This window comes from Diuraphis noxia, unplaced genomic scaffold (genome assembly GCF_037042655.1).
Source record: "Diuraphis noxia isolate RWA-SAM2 unplaced genomic scaffold, SU_Dnox_SAM2 contig0005, whole genome shotgun sequence".
NCBI lineage: Eukaryota > Metazoa > Arthropoda > Insecta > Hemiptera > Aphididae > Diuraphis > Diuraphis noxia.
In genome coordinates this window covers 10,244,065-10,260,952 of record NW_028301715.1, presented here as the reverse complement: position 1 = coordinate 10,260,952, position 16,888 = coordinate 10,244,065, and the positions used below count along the sequence as shown (strand labels likewise).

Below are 16,888 nucleotides of genomic sequence, written 5' to 3'. Positions count from 1 at the left end.
ATGTGTATTCAAAGACTATATTTTTTTCAAAATTTCTTTTTTGATCCTTAAAAATCATTTGCCTGCGGGCGCCAATACCCCCCTTCAATATTTATTTTCAAAATATAGCTGTATTTTATTTTTGTGGACACAATTTTTAAACATTATTAGCCACATCCCACTAAAAAAACATAATTTTATCATAATTTAATTTTCTTTCATATTTTATTACATTAATGTTTCTTGATAATACATAGTGGAGTCTTCATTGTGTATTCTATGTTCATATTTTTTCCAAATTTCTTTTTTGATCCTTAAAAATCATTTGCCTGCGGGCGCCAACACCCCCCTTCCATTTTTATTTTTGTGGACACAATTTATAAACTTTATTAGCCACATGCCACTAAAAAACATAATTATATCGAGATTTAATTATCCTTCTTTTATTTTTCTTGATAATACATAATGCAGTCTTCATTGTGTTTTCAACAACTATGATGTTTCCAAATTTATTTTTTGATCCTTAAAAATCATTTGCCTGCGGGCGCCAATACCCCCCTTCCATTTTTATTTTCAAAATATACTTCTAGTTTATTTTTGTGGACACAATTTATAAACTTTATTAGCCACTTGCCACTAAAAAACATAATTATATCGTGATTTAATTATCCTTCTTTCATTTTTCTTGAGAATACATAATGCAGTCTTCATTGTGTTTTCAACAACTATGATGTTTCCAAATTTCTTTTTTGATCCTTAAAAATCATTTGCCTGCGGGCGCCAATACCCCCCTTCCATTTTTATTTTCAAAATATACTTCTAGTTTATTTTTGTGGACACAATTTATAAACTTTATTAGCCACTTGTCACTAAAAAACATAATTTCATCTTGATTTAATTATCCTTCATTTTTATTTCTTAAGAATAGGTAGTGCTGTATTCATTGTGTATTTTAAGACCATAATTCCATCCAAATTTCTTTTTTTATCGTTAAAAATCATTTGCCTTCGGGCGCCAATACCCCCTTTTCATTTTTATTTTCAAAATATAGCCCTAGTTTATTATTGTGGACACAATTTAAAAAATTTATTAGCCACTTGCCCCTAAAAAACATAATTTTATCATAATTTAATTATCCTTCTTTTATTTTTCTTGAAAATACATAGTGGAGTCTCCAATGTGTATTCAAAGACTATAATTTTTTCAAAATTTCTTTTTTGATCCTTAAAAATCATTTTCCTGCGGGCCCCAATACCCCCCTTCAATATTTATTTTCAAAATATAGCTGTATTTTATTTTTGTTGACACAATTTTTAAACTTTATTAGCCACATCCCACTAAAAAAACATAATTTTATCATAATTTAATTTTCTTTCATATTTTATTACATTAATGTTTCTTGATAATACATAGTGGAGTCTTCATTGTGTATTCTATGTTCATATTTTTTCCAAATTTCTTTTTTGATCCTTAAAAATCATTTGCCTGCGGGCGCCAACACCCCCCTTCCATTTTTATTTTTGTGGACACAATTTTTAAACTTTATTAGCCACATCAAAATAAAAAAATCATTTGCCTGCGGGCGCCAATACCCCCTTTCCATTTTTATTTTCAAAATATAGCTCTAATTTGTTTTTGTGGACACAATTTTCAAGCTTTTTAACCATTTTTAACTAAAAAAAAATAATGTTATCATGATTTAATTATCCTTCATTTTTATTTCATTTATTTTACTTGAAAATACATTGTGCAGTCTCCAATAATGTGTGTTCAGAGACCATAATTTTTTCAAAATTTCTATTTTGATCCTTAAAAATCATTTGCCTGCAGGCGCCAACACCCGCTTTCAATTTTTATTTTTGTGGACACAATTTTTAAACTTCATAAGCCACATCACAATAAAAAAACATAAATTTATTATAATTTATTTATATATCTTTTATTTTTCTTGAGAATACATAGTTCAGACTTCATGGTTTATTCTAAGTAAAAACATAATTATATCGAGATTTAATTATCCTTCTTTTATTTTTCTTGGGAATACATAATGCAGTCTTCATTGTGTTTTCAACAACTATGATGTTTCCAAATTTATTTTTTGATCCTTAAAAATCATTTGCCTGCGGGCGCCAATACCCCCCTTCCATTTTTAATTTCAAAATATACTTCTAGTTTATTTTTGTGGACACAATTTATAAACTTTATTAGCCACTTGCCACTAAAAAACATAATTATATCGTGATTTAATTATCCTTCTTTCATTTTTCTTGAGAATACATAATGCAGTCTTCAATGTGTTTTCATCAACTATGATGTTTCCAAATTTATTTTTTGATCCTTAAAAATCATTTGCCTGCGGGCGCCAACACCCCCTTTTAATTTTTATTTTTGTGGACACAATTTATAAACTTTATTAGCCACTTGTCACTAAAAAACATAATTTCATCTTGATTTAATTATCCTTCATTTTTATTTCTTGAGAATAGGTAGTGCTGTATTCGTTGTGTATTTTAAGACCATAATTTCATCCAAATTTCTTTTTTTATCGTTAAAAATCATTTGCCTTCGGGCGCCAATACCCCCTTTTCATTTTTATTTTCAAAATATAGCCCTAGTTTATTATTGTGGACACAATTTAAAAAATTTATTAGCAACTTGCCCCTAAAAAACATAATTTTATCATAAATTATTTATCTTTCATTTTTTATTTCATTTATTTTTCTTGAAAATACATAGTGGAGTCTCCAATGTGTATTCAAAGACTATAATTTTTTCCAAATTTCTTTTTTGTTCCTTAAAAATCATTTGCCTGCGGGTGCCAATACCCCCTTTCAATTTTTTTTTTCAAAATGTAGCTGTATTTTATTTTTGTGGACACAATTTTTAAACGTTATTAGCCACATCCCAATAAAAAAACATAATTTTATCATAATTTATTATCCTTCATTTATTTTTCATTAGAATACACAATGCCTTCCATTTTTATTTTCAAAATATACTTCTAGTTTATTTTTGTGGACACAATTTTCAAGCTTTTTAACCACTTTTAACTAAAAAAAATAATGTTATCATGATTTAATTATCCTTCTTTTATTTTTCTTGAGAATACATAATGCAGTGTTCATTGTGTTTTCCACGACTATGATGTTTCCAAATTTATTTTTTGATCCTTAAAAATCATTTGCCTGCGGGCGCCAATACCCCCTTTCCAATTTTTATTTCAAAATATAGCTCTAGTTTAATTTTGTGGACACAATTTTTAAACTTTATTAGCCACTTGCCATTAAAAAACATAATTATATTGTGATTTAATTATCCTTCTTTTATTTTTCTTGAAAATACATAGTGCAGTCTCCAATGTGTATTCAAAGACCATAATTTTTTCCAAATTTCTTTTTCTATCTCAAAAAATTATTTTTCTGCGTGCGCCAATACCCCCTATCCATTTTTTTTTCAAAATTTAGACCCTGTTAATTTGTATGTACACAAACTTTAAACTTTTCATTTCTATTACTCATTCAGTGAATATTCTTATGTCATAATTATTTCCAATTTTTGTTTTTTGTGTTAAAAGAATTTGGCTGCGGTCGCCAATCCCCCTTTCAATTTTTTTTTTCAAAATATATTTGTGGTTAATTATTGTGTACATTAACTTTAAACTTTAATATCCTTTTCCTCAAAATACATAGTTCTATCATGATTTTATTATTCTATAAACTTTATTTCATTTCATTTACTTAGTCTTACATACTGCATTATTCAGTGTGATTCTTACGTAATAATATATTATTCTTATTTTTTTTTTTTTTCTTAAAAAGAATTTGCCTGCGGGCGCCAATATCCCCTTACTTTCTTTTTTTTTCAAAATATATACCCTGTTAATTTATATGTACACAAACTTTAAACTTTTCATTTCTATTACTCATTCAGTGTATATTCTTATTTCATAATTTTTTCCTATTTTTCTTTTGTGCTTCTTGAAAAACATTTTCCTGCGGCCGCCAATCCCCCCTTTCAATTTTTTTCCAATATATATTTGTGGTTAATTTAATTATTGAGTACACCAACTTAAACTTTAATATCGTTGTACACAAAATACATAGTTCTATCATGATTTTATTAATCGACAAACATTATTTCATTTCATTTTCATAGTGTGTAATCTTAAATAATAATTAATTCCAATTTATTTTTTTTGTTCCTTAAAAAGAATTTTCCTTCGGGCACCAATCCCCCCCTTCAACTTTTTTTTTTAATATATCAGTTCTGGTTGATGTGTACAATTATTCAACTTTTTTGTGTACCTATGTACCACTAAATAACTTCGGTATCAATGATGATTTCACTACTCTCAATATCTTATTTCTTTTGTATTACTTTTTCAGTGTGGATACTTATATCATAATTTTTTCCTATTTTTCTTTTTGCTTCTTGAAAAACATTTTCCTTTGGTCACCAATCTTCCCTTTTAATTTTTTTTTCATATTTTAGTTGTGGTTAATTTTTGGCCACACAATCTTTAAACTTTTTTACCTTGTTCTCAAAATAAATCACTTTATCATAATTTTATTAATCTCCAAACCCTATTTCACTACATTAACTAAGTCTTACAAACTGCAGTATTCATTGTGTATTCTTAAATAATAATTATTTCCAACTTTTTTTTTCGTTTCTTAAAAAGAATTTGTCTGCGGGCGCCAATCCCCTCTTTCCATTTTTTGTTCATACTTTTTTTCTGGTTGATTTTGTGTATACAATTATTAATCTCTTATTTGTATGTAAAACTAAATAGCATATCGTTTCATCATGATTTCACTATTCTCAATAATTTATTTCATTTCTATTACTCATTCAGTGTATATTCTTATATCATAATTTTTTCCTATTTTTCTTTTTGTGCTTTTTGAAAAACATTGTCTGCGGCGCTAATCCCATCTTTTAATATTTTTTTTCATAATATAGCTGTGGTTAATTTTTTTGTACACAATCTTTAAAGTTTTATAACCTTGTCCTCAAAATATATCGTTCTATCATGATTTTATTATTCTCCAAACGTTAATACATTTGATCTACTTAGGATTACATACTGCAGTCTTTTGCACTGTGTATTATTATGTAATAATTATTTCCAATTTTTTTATTTTTGTTCCTTAAAAAAAATTACACTGTGTGTTCCATTCCCCCTTTCCATTTTCTATCACGATTTCACTATTCTCAACAGTTTATTTCATTCATTTTATTTAGGATGAAATATCGCAGTATTCAGTGTATTTTTATATTATATATTTATCACATTTACTGGATACTGGATCTGCCAGTCGTCCGCTTTATCGATTGCCTATTGGCCTAAGTTCAGTATAGTTTTTGACGGTTATTTATTTTTGAATTGCATAGCAAAATATTAGATAATCTATTTATTTATTTTAAGTGTTTTATGTATGTACATTTTGTTTCTCCATTTAAGGCATTTTAAATAAAAGTATCTAATGCTGAGAATATTTTTTATTTAATTATTTGACTCACCAAAACTATTACTCGACTAAAATCATTGTAATTTCTAAATGGTCAACGATAATCAAATAGATAACCGCTTTGCTGTACAAAAAAAGTGTCGGGTGTGCCTCGTCAAGAATATCAGGATATAATATTTGTTTTAAAATTTAATAACAGTTTGATTTACGTTTATGGATTTTGTACTCGCCCTTGAATTTTAATATAATAATAATATACGCAAAATTCATTGTTAAAAATTAAATCTTATAATATATATATTATTCGATGCACATGAACATAATATATTATTATTTTGAACGCTGCACATAATTGTGAACGACTTGTTCACATAATATATTATCAAGTGACCTTTTCCATTATGAATTGAATCGGTGTACAGATGTACACCTACGTATAGTCGCCGTGAAAATGAATTGAAATATTTACAAAAGATTTCGATTTTTTATTTTTTCAAATAGATCAAAATTGATCAAAAAAAAAAACTTATACATACATAAATACTAAGAAAAAACAATTTGCATGATACAATGTTATTGGTTTACATGCCAATTTAAGTAACAATATTTATATGTAAACATGTGAAATGATAATTAGCAGACATTTCATAACTGTATATATACCTAGCTAAATAGTCAGTTTACAATAATATATTACAACATTTTGAGTTCGATAGTTATTGATTCTAATTACTCACTGTCTAGTACCTCATACGTATATCAATATTAAATTAATCATCATGTGATATTGGTAAAAAGTACAAGATATTATGATATGTATTATATGCACATTGAATTATGAACAACATTGACTGTGAAGTTAGCTTGAAAACTAAAAATGATCTACAGAAATAATATAAACTTAAGTTGAAAGATGCTCACAACGAAAATGTTAGATATTATCAAATAAAAACTAACGGTCATCAGGTTCCAATTACTGATAAGTTATAAGTTGGCAATAAGACTTAAACCTACTACAAAAATACGTATTAAAATATTCAAATTAGATTTAACTGAGTAATTAGACCTACATTGCATATTTATATGTGTTTAAACATAATATTAGTTAAGATTCAATAAGCAATTTCATCATATATTGTTATTTGTAGTTATTAATTATATCGTGTGTGGGCAGTAAAACGATTAGCAATAGATCGACTGTATTGATTATAAATTTATAAATTTCGTTTGTTTGGTTTTAAATTTCAAACATGTATCAGGGTTTGATAATTAGTATGTGGATTATAATAATATGAATACATTAAATCATAAAAAATATAAAATACGTTAACGCCATTATATTACAAGACACAAGTTTTCTCTAGTATTATTAATTACTATATATTATTATCATTTTCACTATTAACTACGCTCCCTGTTCTTAAAAAAACATTTTAAACTTTCGTAAAAAAATATAATACCTATACATTTTTTTTTAATCAAATACTTTAATTAGATGATGGGCAATAATACTATTTACCTTTGTAGGTAATATACATAATCTTATAGTATAAAATGTGTTTACCAGTAGTCAAAATAGAAAGTAATTTTAATTAGTGCGTAGTAGCCAGTAGGTAGACTTGGAATTATGATTAATTGTATAAATAATTCATATTTATTTAGTTGTAAACGATCATATAGATTTATAAGTGCACATAAATCTATAATATATTAATACATAATTTTTTAATATTTTTAAAAATGTTTCATTGCCCTTAATACACTCTGCAGACAAATCAGTCAACCTATATTGTATCAAATTTCCGATAAATATAGAACATCTTACATTCATATTTCCTACAAATGCACAGGTTTAACGCAGGTTTAATGTATAAAACACCAGAATTGTTCACTCAAAGAGTTTAAAAATATTAAAATATTAAAATATGCATAATTAATAATTACGTGAACTTTTATAGGATAATAATCTGACAGATGGAATACAAACATTCACGTTGTGTAAGCAAAATAATTTAGAAGCAAGTTATAAGGTTATATAACTTGAGAAGTTGTTGCTACGAAACACAAAGAAGTGTGAAGTAAAAATAATTTTTAGACAATTTATTACGTACTAACTAGTAAACATTTAGTTAGTTAATTTTAAATGATCTATGTAATTAAACCAGGGGCGCCATTTGGGGGTTAACAAGGTATTAAACACCACCACTAACTTAAACAATGTTAACAATTGGCCCGCCATTAATACTCCAATTCGCCGTTGTAATTGATATCATTTCTATAATAAAAACACTACCAATATCCACTACTTCAAATGAAAGATTTTTTTCATCCCTCAAAAGAGTCAAAAAATATTTACGAACCACCATGGGGGAGAAAAGATTAAATGATCTAATTATTATTGTAGTTGAGAAGGAAGAACCAAGTGTATAAAATAAACACTGATTTACTGCAAGAGACTGTAAATGTTTTTGCACTCATTAACACCCGTCGATATAATTGATGTTTTGTATGAATGATGTTTAATTTTGGAATTAAAAAGTATTTCATTATCCAATATACCTTATTTTCCTTTTTTTCAAATCATAATTAAATAGCTTTAGCTCGTTGCTTTAATTCCTTATAATTTATAAACTTTTAATTCTTTGAATTTCTAGCTATTTAAAAGTTGCATTAGTCATTAATCATTATAAATAATTTATATAAAAAGGAAGGAAACAATATTTACATAGGTTACATATATATATGAATAATAAACATATTAATGGCCTGGTGATAATATCAAAATTGACCTGTCTAAAAGTTCGCATACCTGGAAAAAATTGAAATGACACCCTTGAATTGAACTATCTTCAAAACAAAATACATAGGTATCTAAAACTAAGGGACAGCCGCACAGGTGAGTGAAATTATGATATTAATGATTTATGACTTTATGCGCTTACATTGATCATATAGGAAGAAAAGTAGTTGAATCACTCAAAAATACTTAAGTAAGTGTAGTCATAAAGTAACTATGAAGACTATTAAATGACTTTAAGCCACACAAAAAAAGCTAGGCCAGGGTAAACAACAATTATTTAAAATCATGGATTACTATAGGTACTTACCATCACCGCTTCTTCAAGTACCGTATAGTTAGTTGCATGGTAAAATACGTTAAGATTTAAATCAGTAAACAAACACACTAATAAAACCGAAAATGATGTAAAATAGATTGGTGATCAAATATCGCGTGCTAACTAAACTCAAAAACTATTGTTCTTTAATTTATTCTTTGATTATACATAGTATATAATATGTTTGTATTAACAATTCATTGAAATAAAACTAAAATATTTTTTTGTTTGATAAACATATTAAATTCTCTGTCTGGTACTCTAGTACAATATTTAAAAAGTTGATGGTTCTTTATTTTGTCGAGTAAAATTATAAAAATTGTAAAGTATATACTAGTTGTTACACCTACTTATATAGAAACCAATAATTATTAATATTAAGTTTAATAAGTATTTGGAATGCATTCTAAAAACGGTACCGTGGGTCCAAAACGATTTGTACCTACCTTTTAGTCGTTGTTGTTGTGATTTAATTGATTGGCGAAAAGTCTTTTTTTCGCAATACTCTTATTCATATGTAATGGGTGTTGTATGACGTCAAAAATCGAATCGAATGCGTAATATTTCGCATACTATTAATTTTTTGTTCGCAATTCCTGTATAGCCTACGCCATTATTTGTACACATTATATAGGTGTAGTGTAGAGCAGCAGTACAACTGAGTAATGGGAACAAAAAAAAAAAAAAACTATACATTTTTATGGTGGGTGTTTGTTTTGGTGGCCACATTGAATTGGTCAATTAGGCGATTGTCTTGTCGTGGTATCTCGCCATATCATAATATAATATTATGTATAGAGATACCTACATAGTCACAACACAGAAGTCTTAGTTTTCTGTTCCGTGTGGGCGATCGGTAACCCAAAGGTGGGTATATTGTGCAGCACGTGAGACTGGTCAAGCCCATATTTCGTATTATGACCATGAAACGCAAGGATCGTCTTACGTTATAAATACTCTCGTCGACGGTACAACCGAGTTAGTTGTGCTCAGTGGATACTGCCCGGATACAACATGACTGCGGTAAGCTAAAATATAACACCTATAAATATTATTATTAAATATTTAATGTTACAATAAACTCATCGCCATAGTATTATTAACCATTATTTAGGTAACATATTATCATAATATACCATATTAATTTAGGTAAGTACATTCAGTAGAAAAATGAACTATTAATATTACACTTGGTTCTTAATAATTTCATAATTTTAGTATCATCATAATATGTAGGTATTCACATTCATTATAATTACTTTAATTAAATATAAAATAACTTATGAATTATTTATTACATAATCATAAACATAAGATTTGCCATGAGTTTAAATCTGGATTCTTGTAATATTTAAAACATTTAAAATATTATAAGTTATAACTACATAATATTTTAATGCCCATAACTAGTTAAATATCCTTGTTATCGTTAAAGATTTTTAGAATGAGGTCAATGTCGAGATGAGTATGTTAAGTTGTTTCAGATAGGTATATACTATATAAATATAGTTACAGCATAATATTATATTTATATCAATTATGTCTGATTTGTAAGAAATATTATAATTATTATTTTTATTTTTTGTGTTTTTTCCATTTAGTGCTTAAGAATGCTGGGCCTTATGGCCGTTACAATCGGTCATATAACACAAGGTAATTAAATAATTAACCATAGAATTCTGATTGAACATATAAATCTTTAAGATTTATATTGTTGAGAATAATACTACACTTTCAAATCAACTATAGTGCAAACAAATTATGGTTTGAAATAAAAGCTAGATAATATTTTTTATATATTAAAACATTGTATTGAATTTAAATGTTTAAAACATAAAAATCATTAAATGAAAAAAATTATAAATACATTAGTCAATATAAGTTTCATGAAGGTAATAAAAATCGACGATCTTATAATATTATTTTAATCTAATTACGTAGAAAATGTCTACAATATATAGCATTAGTATAAAAAATTTTCTCCCGGGTGTTATTAGTTATTATTTATTGCTTTGGTAGGTAAAAATTATCGCACAACTTTAGTCGCAGGTTTATATTATACTTTATAACTTTAATGATAACATTGTCTCAATTATTATCTCATGATAATCAAAACCCTGAAGGAGAACAATATTACAAATTAATGTAAGAAAAATACTGTGTAGGTATATTGCATACATTATAAATTGCTTCTAAAGTAATTACCTAGTAAAATGAGTATAACTATCTATATAATTTTTAAAAAAATATATCATTAGGTACCTAATTCATTTAAAAAATAAAACAATAATTTAATGACGTTTTGCTTTTCAGTGTGTTTAATATTATACATATCTCACGAAATAATGGAGATATCAAAATTCTGGTTTTGTAATATGACTCACAGGAATAAGAACTACAATTGTATCATTTTTTAATTTATTTTAATGTTTTGGTAAAAAAGTTAAAAAATATATTTAATTACTTAATTATTTCCAAAAAATTGACCATAGCAATTTTGAAGTTTATTTTTCTGAAAATATTGACGTTTCAAAATTTTATTTTCATTAATTTCCTGATTTTTAATATTTTTTCTAGTTTTGAAGAAATAAAATATGATAACTGTTAGGAATACGGAAAGTATTCAGCCGATCGTATGAGAATGCGCGCGGCGCGGCGGGTCACATGTTTGATAACATTACGGTGTTAAATAATTCCCAATTTTTCTCGAAACTAAAAAAAAAAATTAAAAATCAGGAAATTAATGAAAATACAATTTTGAAACGTCAATATTTTCAGAAAAATAAACTCTACAAAATTGCTATGGTCAATTTTTTTGGAAATAATTAAATAAAAAAATATTTTTTTAAACTTTTTTTACCAAAACATTAATAAATTAAAATATGAAATAATTTAAGTTCTTATCCGTCGGGAGATATCGCAATGGGTAAATCCTCACGGGACACACTGTATATACGATCGTCGTATTCTTTCAGTTATTCATCTATTTTCTTGTTAGGTATGTTATGTGTGTGTGTTATGATCTTGTTTTTTATACCACAAAATATGAACGGTTTATGCGTTTATATAAATAAAATAAAAACACTAATGTTCCAATAAATTGTTCATAATATTTCGATCATCTATAAAGACAACAACAATATTATTAAAAACTTAAAAAAATTTAATAATATATTTTAATAACGATATTATGAACATTTGACGCTCTCGCGAATACTGATTTGGTTAGGGGGTTTATTATTTACGTTCTGCCGCCCTCGTTTTCACTCTTATTGTAATAAATGACGACGACATAAATTTCTAACAAAATATGTATGTGCATGTGCGTGTATCAGGTATGATCATCTACAATCCGACGTCGTACACGAGCCGGTACGTAGATCCATGTTCGCCAAGCCCGTGCGGTTCAAACACTCAGTGTCGCGTGGCCGAAGGAAGACCCGTTTGCAGCTGTCTGCCCGGCCACTGGGGAAATCCGACGACCTACTGTCAACGCGGCGAGTGCGAAGGTAAACGCGTCGTTTGCGCATAAATTATAATCAAGAGTGTGTATTGTTTTGTCGCCGATCCGTCATAAATCGTAAAAAAATATTATTACGATTGCGACACAATAATATAATGTTGTAGTACAATACATAGTATTATAATATGATAATATTAGCACTCAGCAAATATATTAAATATAGTATTTAAAATATTTTTAGCAACTCGGATGGCCTTTTCGTTTCGTCACACGTATATTAAAATTTGACATTATTACCGTGACAATAAATTAGACGGAATAGTAAGACTATGATTTCGTTAAAAACTTGAAATTTCGCATTAAATAAGATAACCTTTAAATATTGCATAAGTTTTATATTTCGTTTATCTTAATTATCAGAATTTTTTTTTTACTTAACAAATTCCAAATATATTATGTAATTCCTCACTTATAAAAACAATGTCGGGCCTTATAGGTTAACAATAATAAGTAATATATTGTTGTCGACACAAATATTTGTTTCGTCATCATGTGAAACTTTTATTTTTATTTTAACAAAGAATTCGCCAGGACCCGCACGAAGTAAATAAAATCTAACATTTTTTTAAACTTATTGAAAAGAAGAAATAAATGACATAACAATATCTAGATTAATATTATTTTTATTTTATTTCAGTCAATCAAGACTGCCCAAACTCTAAAGCTTGCCGTAATTACAAATGTGAAGATGTATGCTCAGGACAGTGCGGACGTAACGCAGACTGCTCGCCCAGGAATCATGTTGCTGTGTGTTCCTGTCCAGCCCGTTATGTCGGTGATCCATCCGTGTCTTGTCGTCAAATGGACCCACGTAAATAATTTGACGTTGATATAGCAGAACTTATTTAATTTTATCGAAATTTAAATTTAAACTATAGGTGATACTCAAAGGTGTGAATAGAAAATGTTTTTGGTTAAGCTAGTTGTTCGGTTAAACTTTAACCGTTAAAGTATCCTTCTCGAGTCAACACCACGTAATTATGCATAAAGGGGTACATACAGCACTTTTAATTAAATCTATATAAATAAAACAAAGTCGAGTTGGTTACACCAAAATATATAAGTCCAGAACGACTAGACCGATTTTGACAATCTCTGATTTGTTTGGATTCGTATCCGCCCCAAATAACCATGCGATTTCCTGTAGGAACCGCGAGCAAGTACGACGATTTTACATTAGCACGACCAATAATAATCCTAGTTGGAATTATCTGAAAATTATTTTTATAATCGTACGAATGTCGTCAAGTACGTTACCGAAACCCCGTGTAATAATATTTAATATTATTTGAAAAAAAAATTGTTTAGGGTTCGCTGTGAAATGGACATTTCACAACCGTAAAATATATAGTTCCATCAAAGGAATTATAATCGTATAGATCCGCCATTAAAATATTCCATTTTTGTATATTTATTAAATTTTTATTTTCTTTATATGTATATTACTTACATCTAAATCCAAAACTTTTCAGAAGAACTTTGTTACCCCAGTCCGTGTGGCCAAAACACCAAATGCGAAGTGATCAACGACGTACCTGTGTGTTCCTGTCTTCCTGGTTACATCGGTTCACCTTCTTCCGGTTGCCGTCACGAATGCGACTCCGACTACGATTGCGGTCCATCCCAAATGTGCCAACAGTACAAGTGCACTTCGGCATGCTCTACGGGAACTTGTGCTCCAACTGCGATATGTGAAGTCCACAACCACAGAGCTACCTGCTCGTGTCCCAAGGTAAGACCGTGACGTGACATTTCAGCAAATGTATTATGTATATTATAATATAACGGTGCCATAACGTCGAAAACGCAAAAAGCCATGTGTGTTCCATATAGATAGAAATTTATATTTTACAAACTATCTGTTATACTAAAACAGTTCATTAGTTATGTGATAAAGTCACTAACGATTCCAATAATAACACTTATACTCAGATTTGAAGTAAATTAAGGGTACCGTTATTATAATAAATGAAACTAAATTGTATGTATTGCATGTAAGTAAATGAACGATCAACATCGACAACATTAATCATCAATCCTGCTTCAAATCTGCATAGTACAAGATTTTTTTAGGAATATAGTACACTAAAATGATTAGCTGATACATTTAGATGTATTTTGATTTGATGCATTTAGTAATATTTGTGTAGGTACCAAAACAATATCACGTCATGTAGATTTGTGTTAATCATTTGCACCGAGATTATCGGTAGTTGGGAATAAACCGCTTACGTGTTTTTGAATAAGAATGAAAATGGATTTATCAAAATATGCACCTACACATGTAATATATCAGTCTTTCAACCCTCTTTTCAATTACAGGCTAAAGGCCGTTATAAACGTAAAAAAATGTAATTCATCGCGGACCAAATAAAAATTTAGATTTTTAATCATTGCATTGATCAAAAAAAATCCTTAAAACGGTACCCGCGCGTATTGTCTTTTGAACAGTCCCAGCAGTGAAATAAAATCTAGTGTTTAAAAAATTTCACACGTACGGACGCAAAATTACGGTTACCACTACAATAACGCAACTGGTCGTGAAACATAACCATAATGCTATTATAATATTATATAATATACCAGTTGGCTGTTGTCTATTGTACCCATCAATAATAATAACTAATGGAAAACGTTAACCTGTGTGTTTATCCTGCGCAGGGTTACTTCGGCGATCCGTACACATCGTGTCGAGCGGAGTGTCTGTCGCACGCCGACTGCCCGGCGGACCGTCCGGCGTGCTCGGGCGAACGGTGCGTGAACCCGTGCAGCGGCAACGTGTGCGGCATCAACGCCAACTGCGAACCGCGGGGAGCGACGCCCATATGCAGCTGCCCCCGGACCATGACCGGTGACCCGTTCGTCCGGTGCCGTCCGTTCGAGCCGGCCGACCTCTGCGAACCGAACCCGTGCGGCGAGAACGCCCGGTGCACGCCCGGCCACGACGTCACCGGCAAGGAGCGACCGGTGTGCACGTGCCTGCCTGGCTACACGGGCGACGCGCTCACCCGGTGCAGGCGCGGCGAGTGCACCGCCGACGTCGAATGCCGTCACGACCAGACGTGCGTCGACTACCAGTGCCGGAACGTGTGCACGGGCCAGTGCGGCGTGGACGCCGAGTGCAACGCCCGCAACCGGGTGGCCACGTGCTCCTGTCCGCCAGGTTACACGGGCCACGCGATGACCCGGTGCTATCCGAAGTCGACAACTGCCGGACGCATCTTCTACAACGGCAAGAAATGAACGTTATAATAACAGTATAGTAATTATCGGCTGTACAGCCATCGTGTCGCATACAATATCATAATATTATCGCCGTCACTGGCCCGTTTTTTGGACGCCGTTACTGGCCCGTTTATGATTGATGGGATAATTACAAGTCCTCCGGAAGCCAACAACTGTACGGTGAGAATGTTCGGCTTCCGGGCCGATCGATCGGTAGTAATTTATGGCAATTTAATTTTACTTTACCCAGCTAACGCGTAGTTATATTATTGTTATTATTTAACATTTATATTTTAGGTATATTGTCATATATTATTGTGAAAGTTAGAAAGTTTAAACTCGACGTTGTAGCTCACCAATTTCCGTAGTTCACATTATGTTAAGATTATGCGGCAGGTAAACACGCGCTGTACACCAACACGATGTTAATATTATTATACATTATCGGTGGACAATGTTCACTTAAATATTATATACAGTTACCATTTTTTATTTATTTCCAATAATATATAATTTATTTTTACCTTCAAAATTGTATTTTTGTCTAGTTTCTTTATCCATGTTAGAGTTACATTTAAGCCCTCCCAACCTCCATCTCCATGTAAGGTTAATATGTACCATGGGCTTAAGTCCGTTTCAAATAAACTAGGTAATCGAATCTGGTAGAAGCTAAAAATGTTTAAAACCGGTAACTGGTACGTAATCAGCTAAAGATAATCAAATTCAAAAAACTATTAAGAAATAAAATTTAAAATTGTGTACTCAAAAATAAACTAGAGTTAAAAAGAGGAAAAGAGGTTTAGCAACAGCAGGCAAAAGTAGTTCGAAAAACAAAAAAAAATTTTAAAAATTATGAAAACTGCAGTCCATATAATTCCCAAATTTATAAACCGTAAAAATTATTTACAATTATTAGTTCATTGAGGAATGAATATTTTAATATTTTAAATATTGTTTTATTAATATTTTTAATATATAAATTATTAATATTTTTAAAATGTAATTTTTGTGATTAAATTTTACTAATCAACCAACTGAAATATAGTTAATGAAAATAGAAATTATGAGGGTAACGTGAGCGAACGTTGTAAACACATGTATTAAAGATGCAAAAAATTATAATAATGAGGAAATAATAAAGTACTCATGGACTTCAGTCAATTTTGAATTCAATATAAAATGTTATTACCTATAAACATTTATATTGAAGAATAAACTATGATCAGATGACTCATTATTTATTATGATTGACATGGTTAGGTTTTATATACCAGTATATAACTGTAGTATATAATCATACCAGTATAATATTATACTGGTATAACACTAAATATGGGCTTTAAGACTATGTTAAAAATTACAGTAATATTAATTTTAATTCTTAAAAAATATTAGTAATTAAAATTTTAATTTCCTTAACGATTTTTAAATATTTTCCTTTATTGTTATGTGTATACAAAGTCAAATACCTTGATAGCTAGTAGGAAAATATCATTGCAATGATCACGACTATAGTGATGATAGATGAACACCTTCCTAACCTAACCTTTGCTGCAACCTACCATAGTCTTTAG

The 16,888-nt window shown here is 29.4% G+C and overlaps 1 protein-coding gene across 1 annotated transcript; it reads left to right on the top strand.

The window, feature by feature from the left end:
• The first annotated feature begins 9,488 nt into the window (after positions 1-9,488).
• On the top strand, positions 9,489-15,846 carry aspr (asperous). The gene is made up of 6 exons (XM_015518134.2): positions 9,489-9,589; positions 10,168-10,219; positions 11,902-12,075; positions 12,727-12,900; positions 13,562-13,821; positions 14,751-15,846. The coding sequence occupies exons 1-6, from the start codon at positions 9,581-9,583 to the stop codon at positions 15,330-15,332; spliced, it is 1,251 nt and encodes a 416-aa protein (XP_015373620.1). The 5' UTR covers positions 9,489-9,580; the 3' UTR covers positions 15,333-15,846.
• The last annotated feature ends 1,042 nt before the right edge of the window (positions 15,847-16,888 follow it).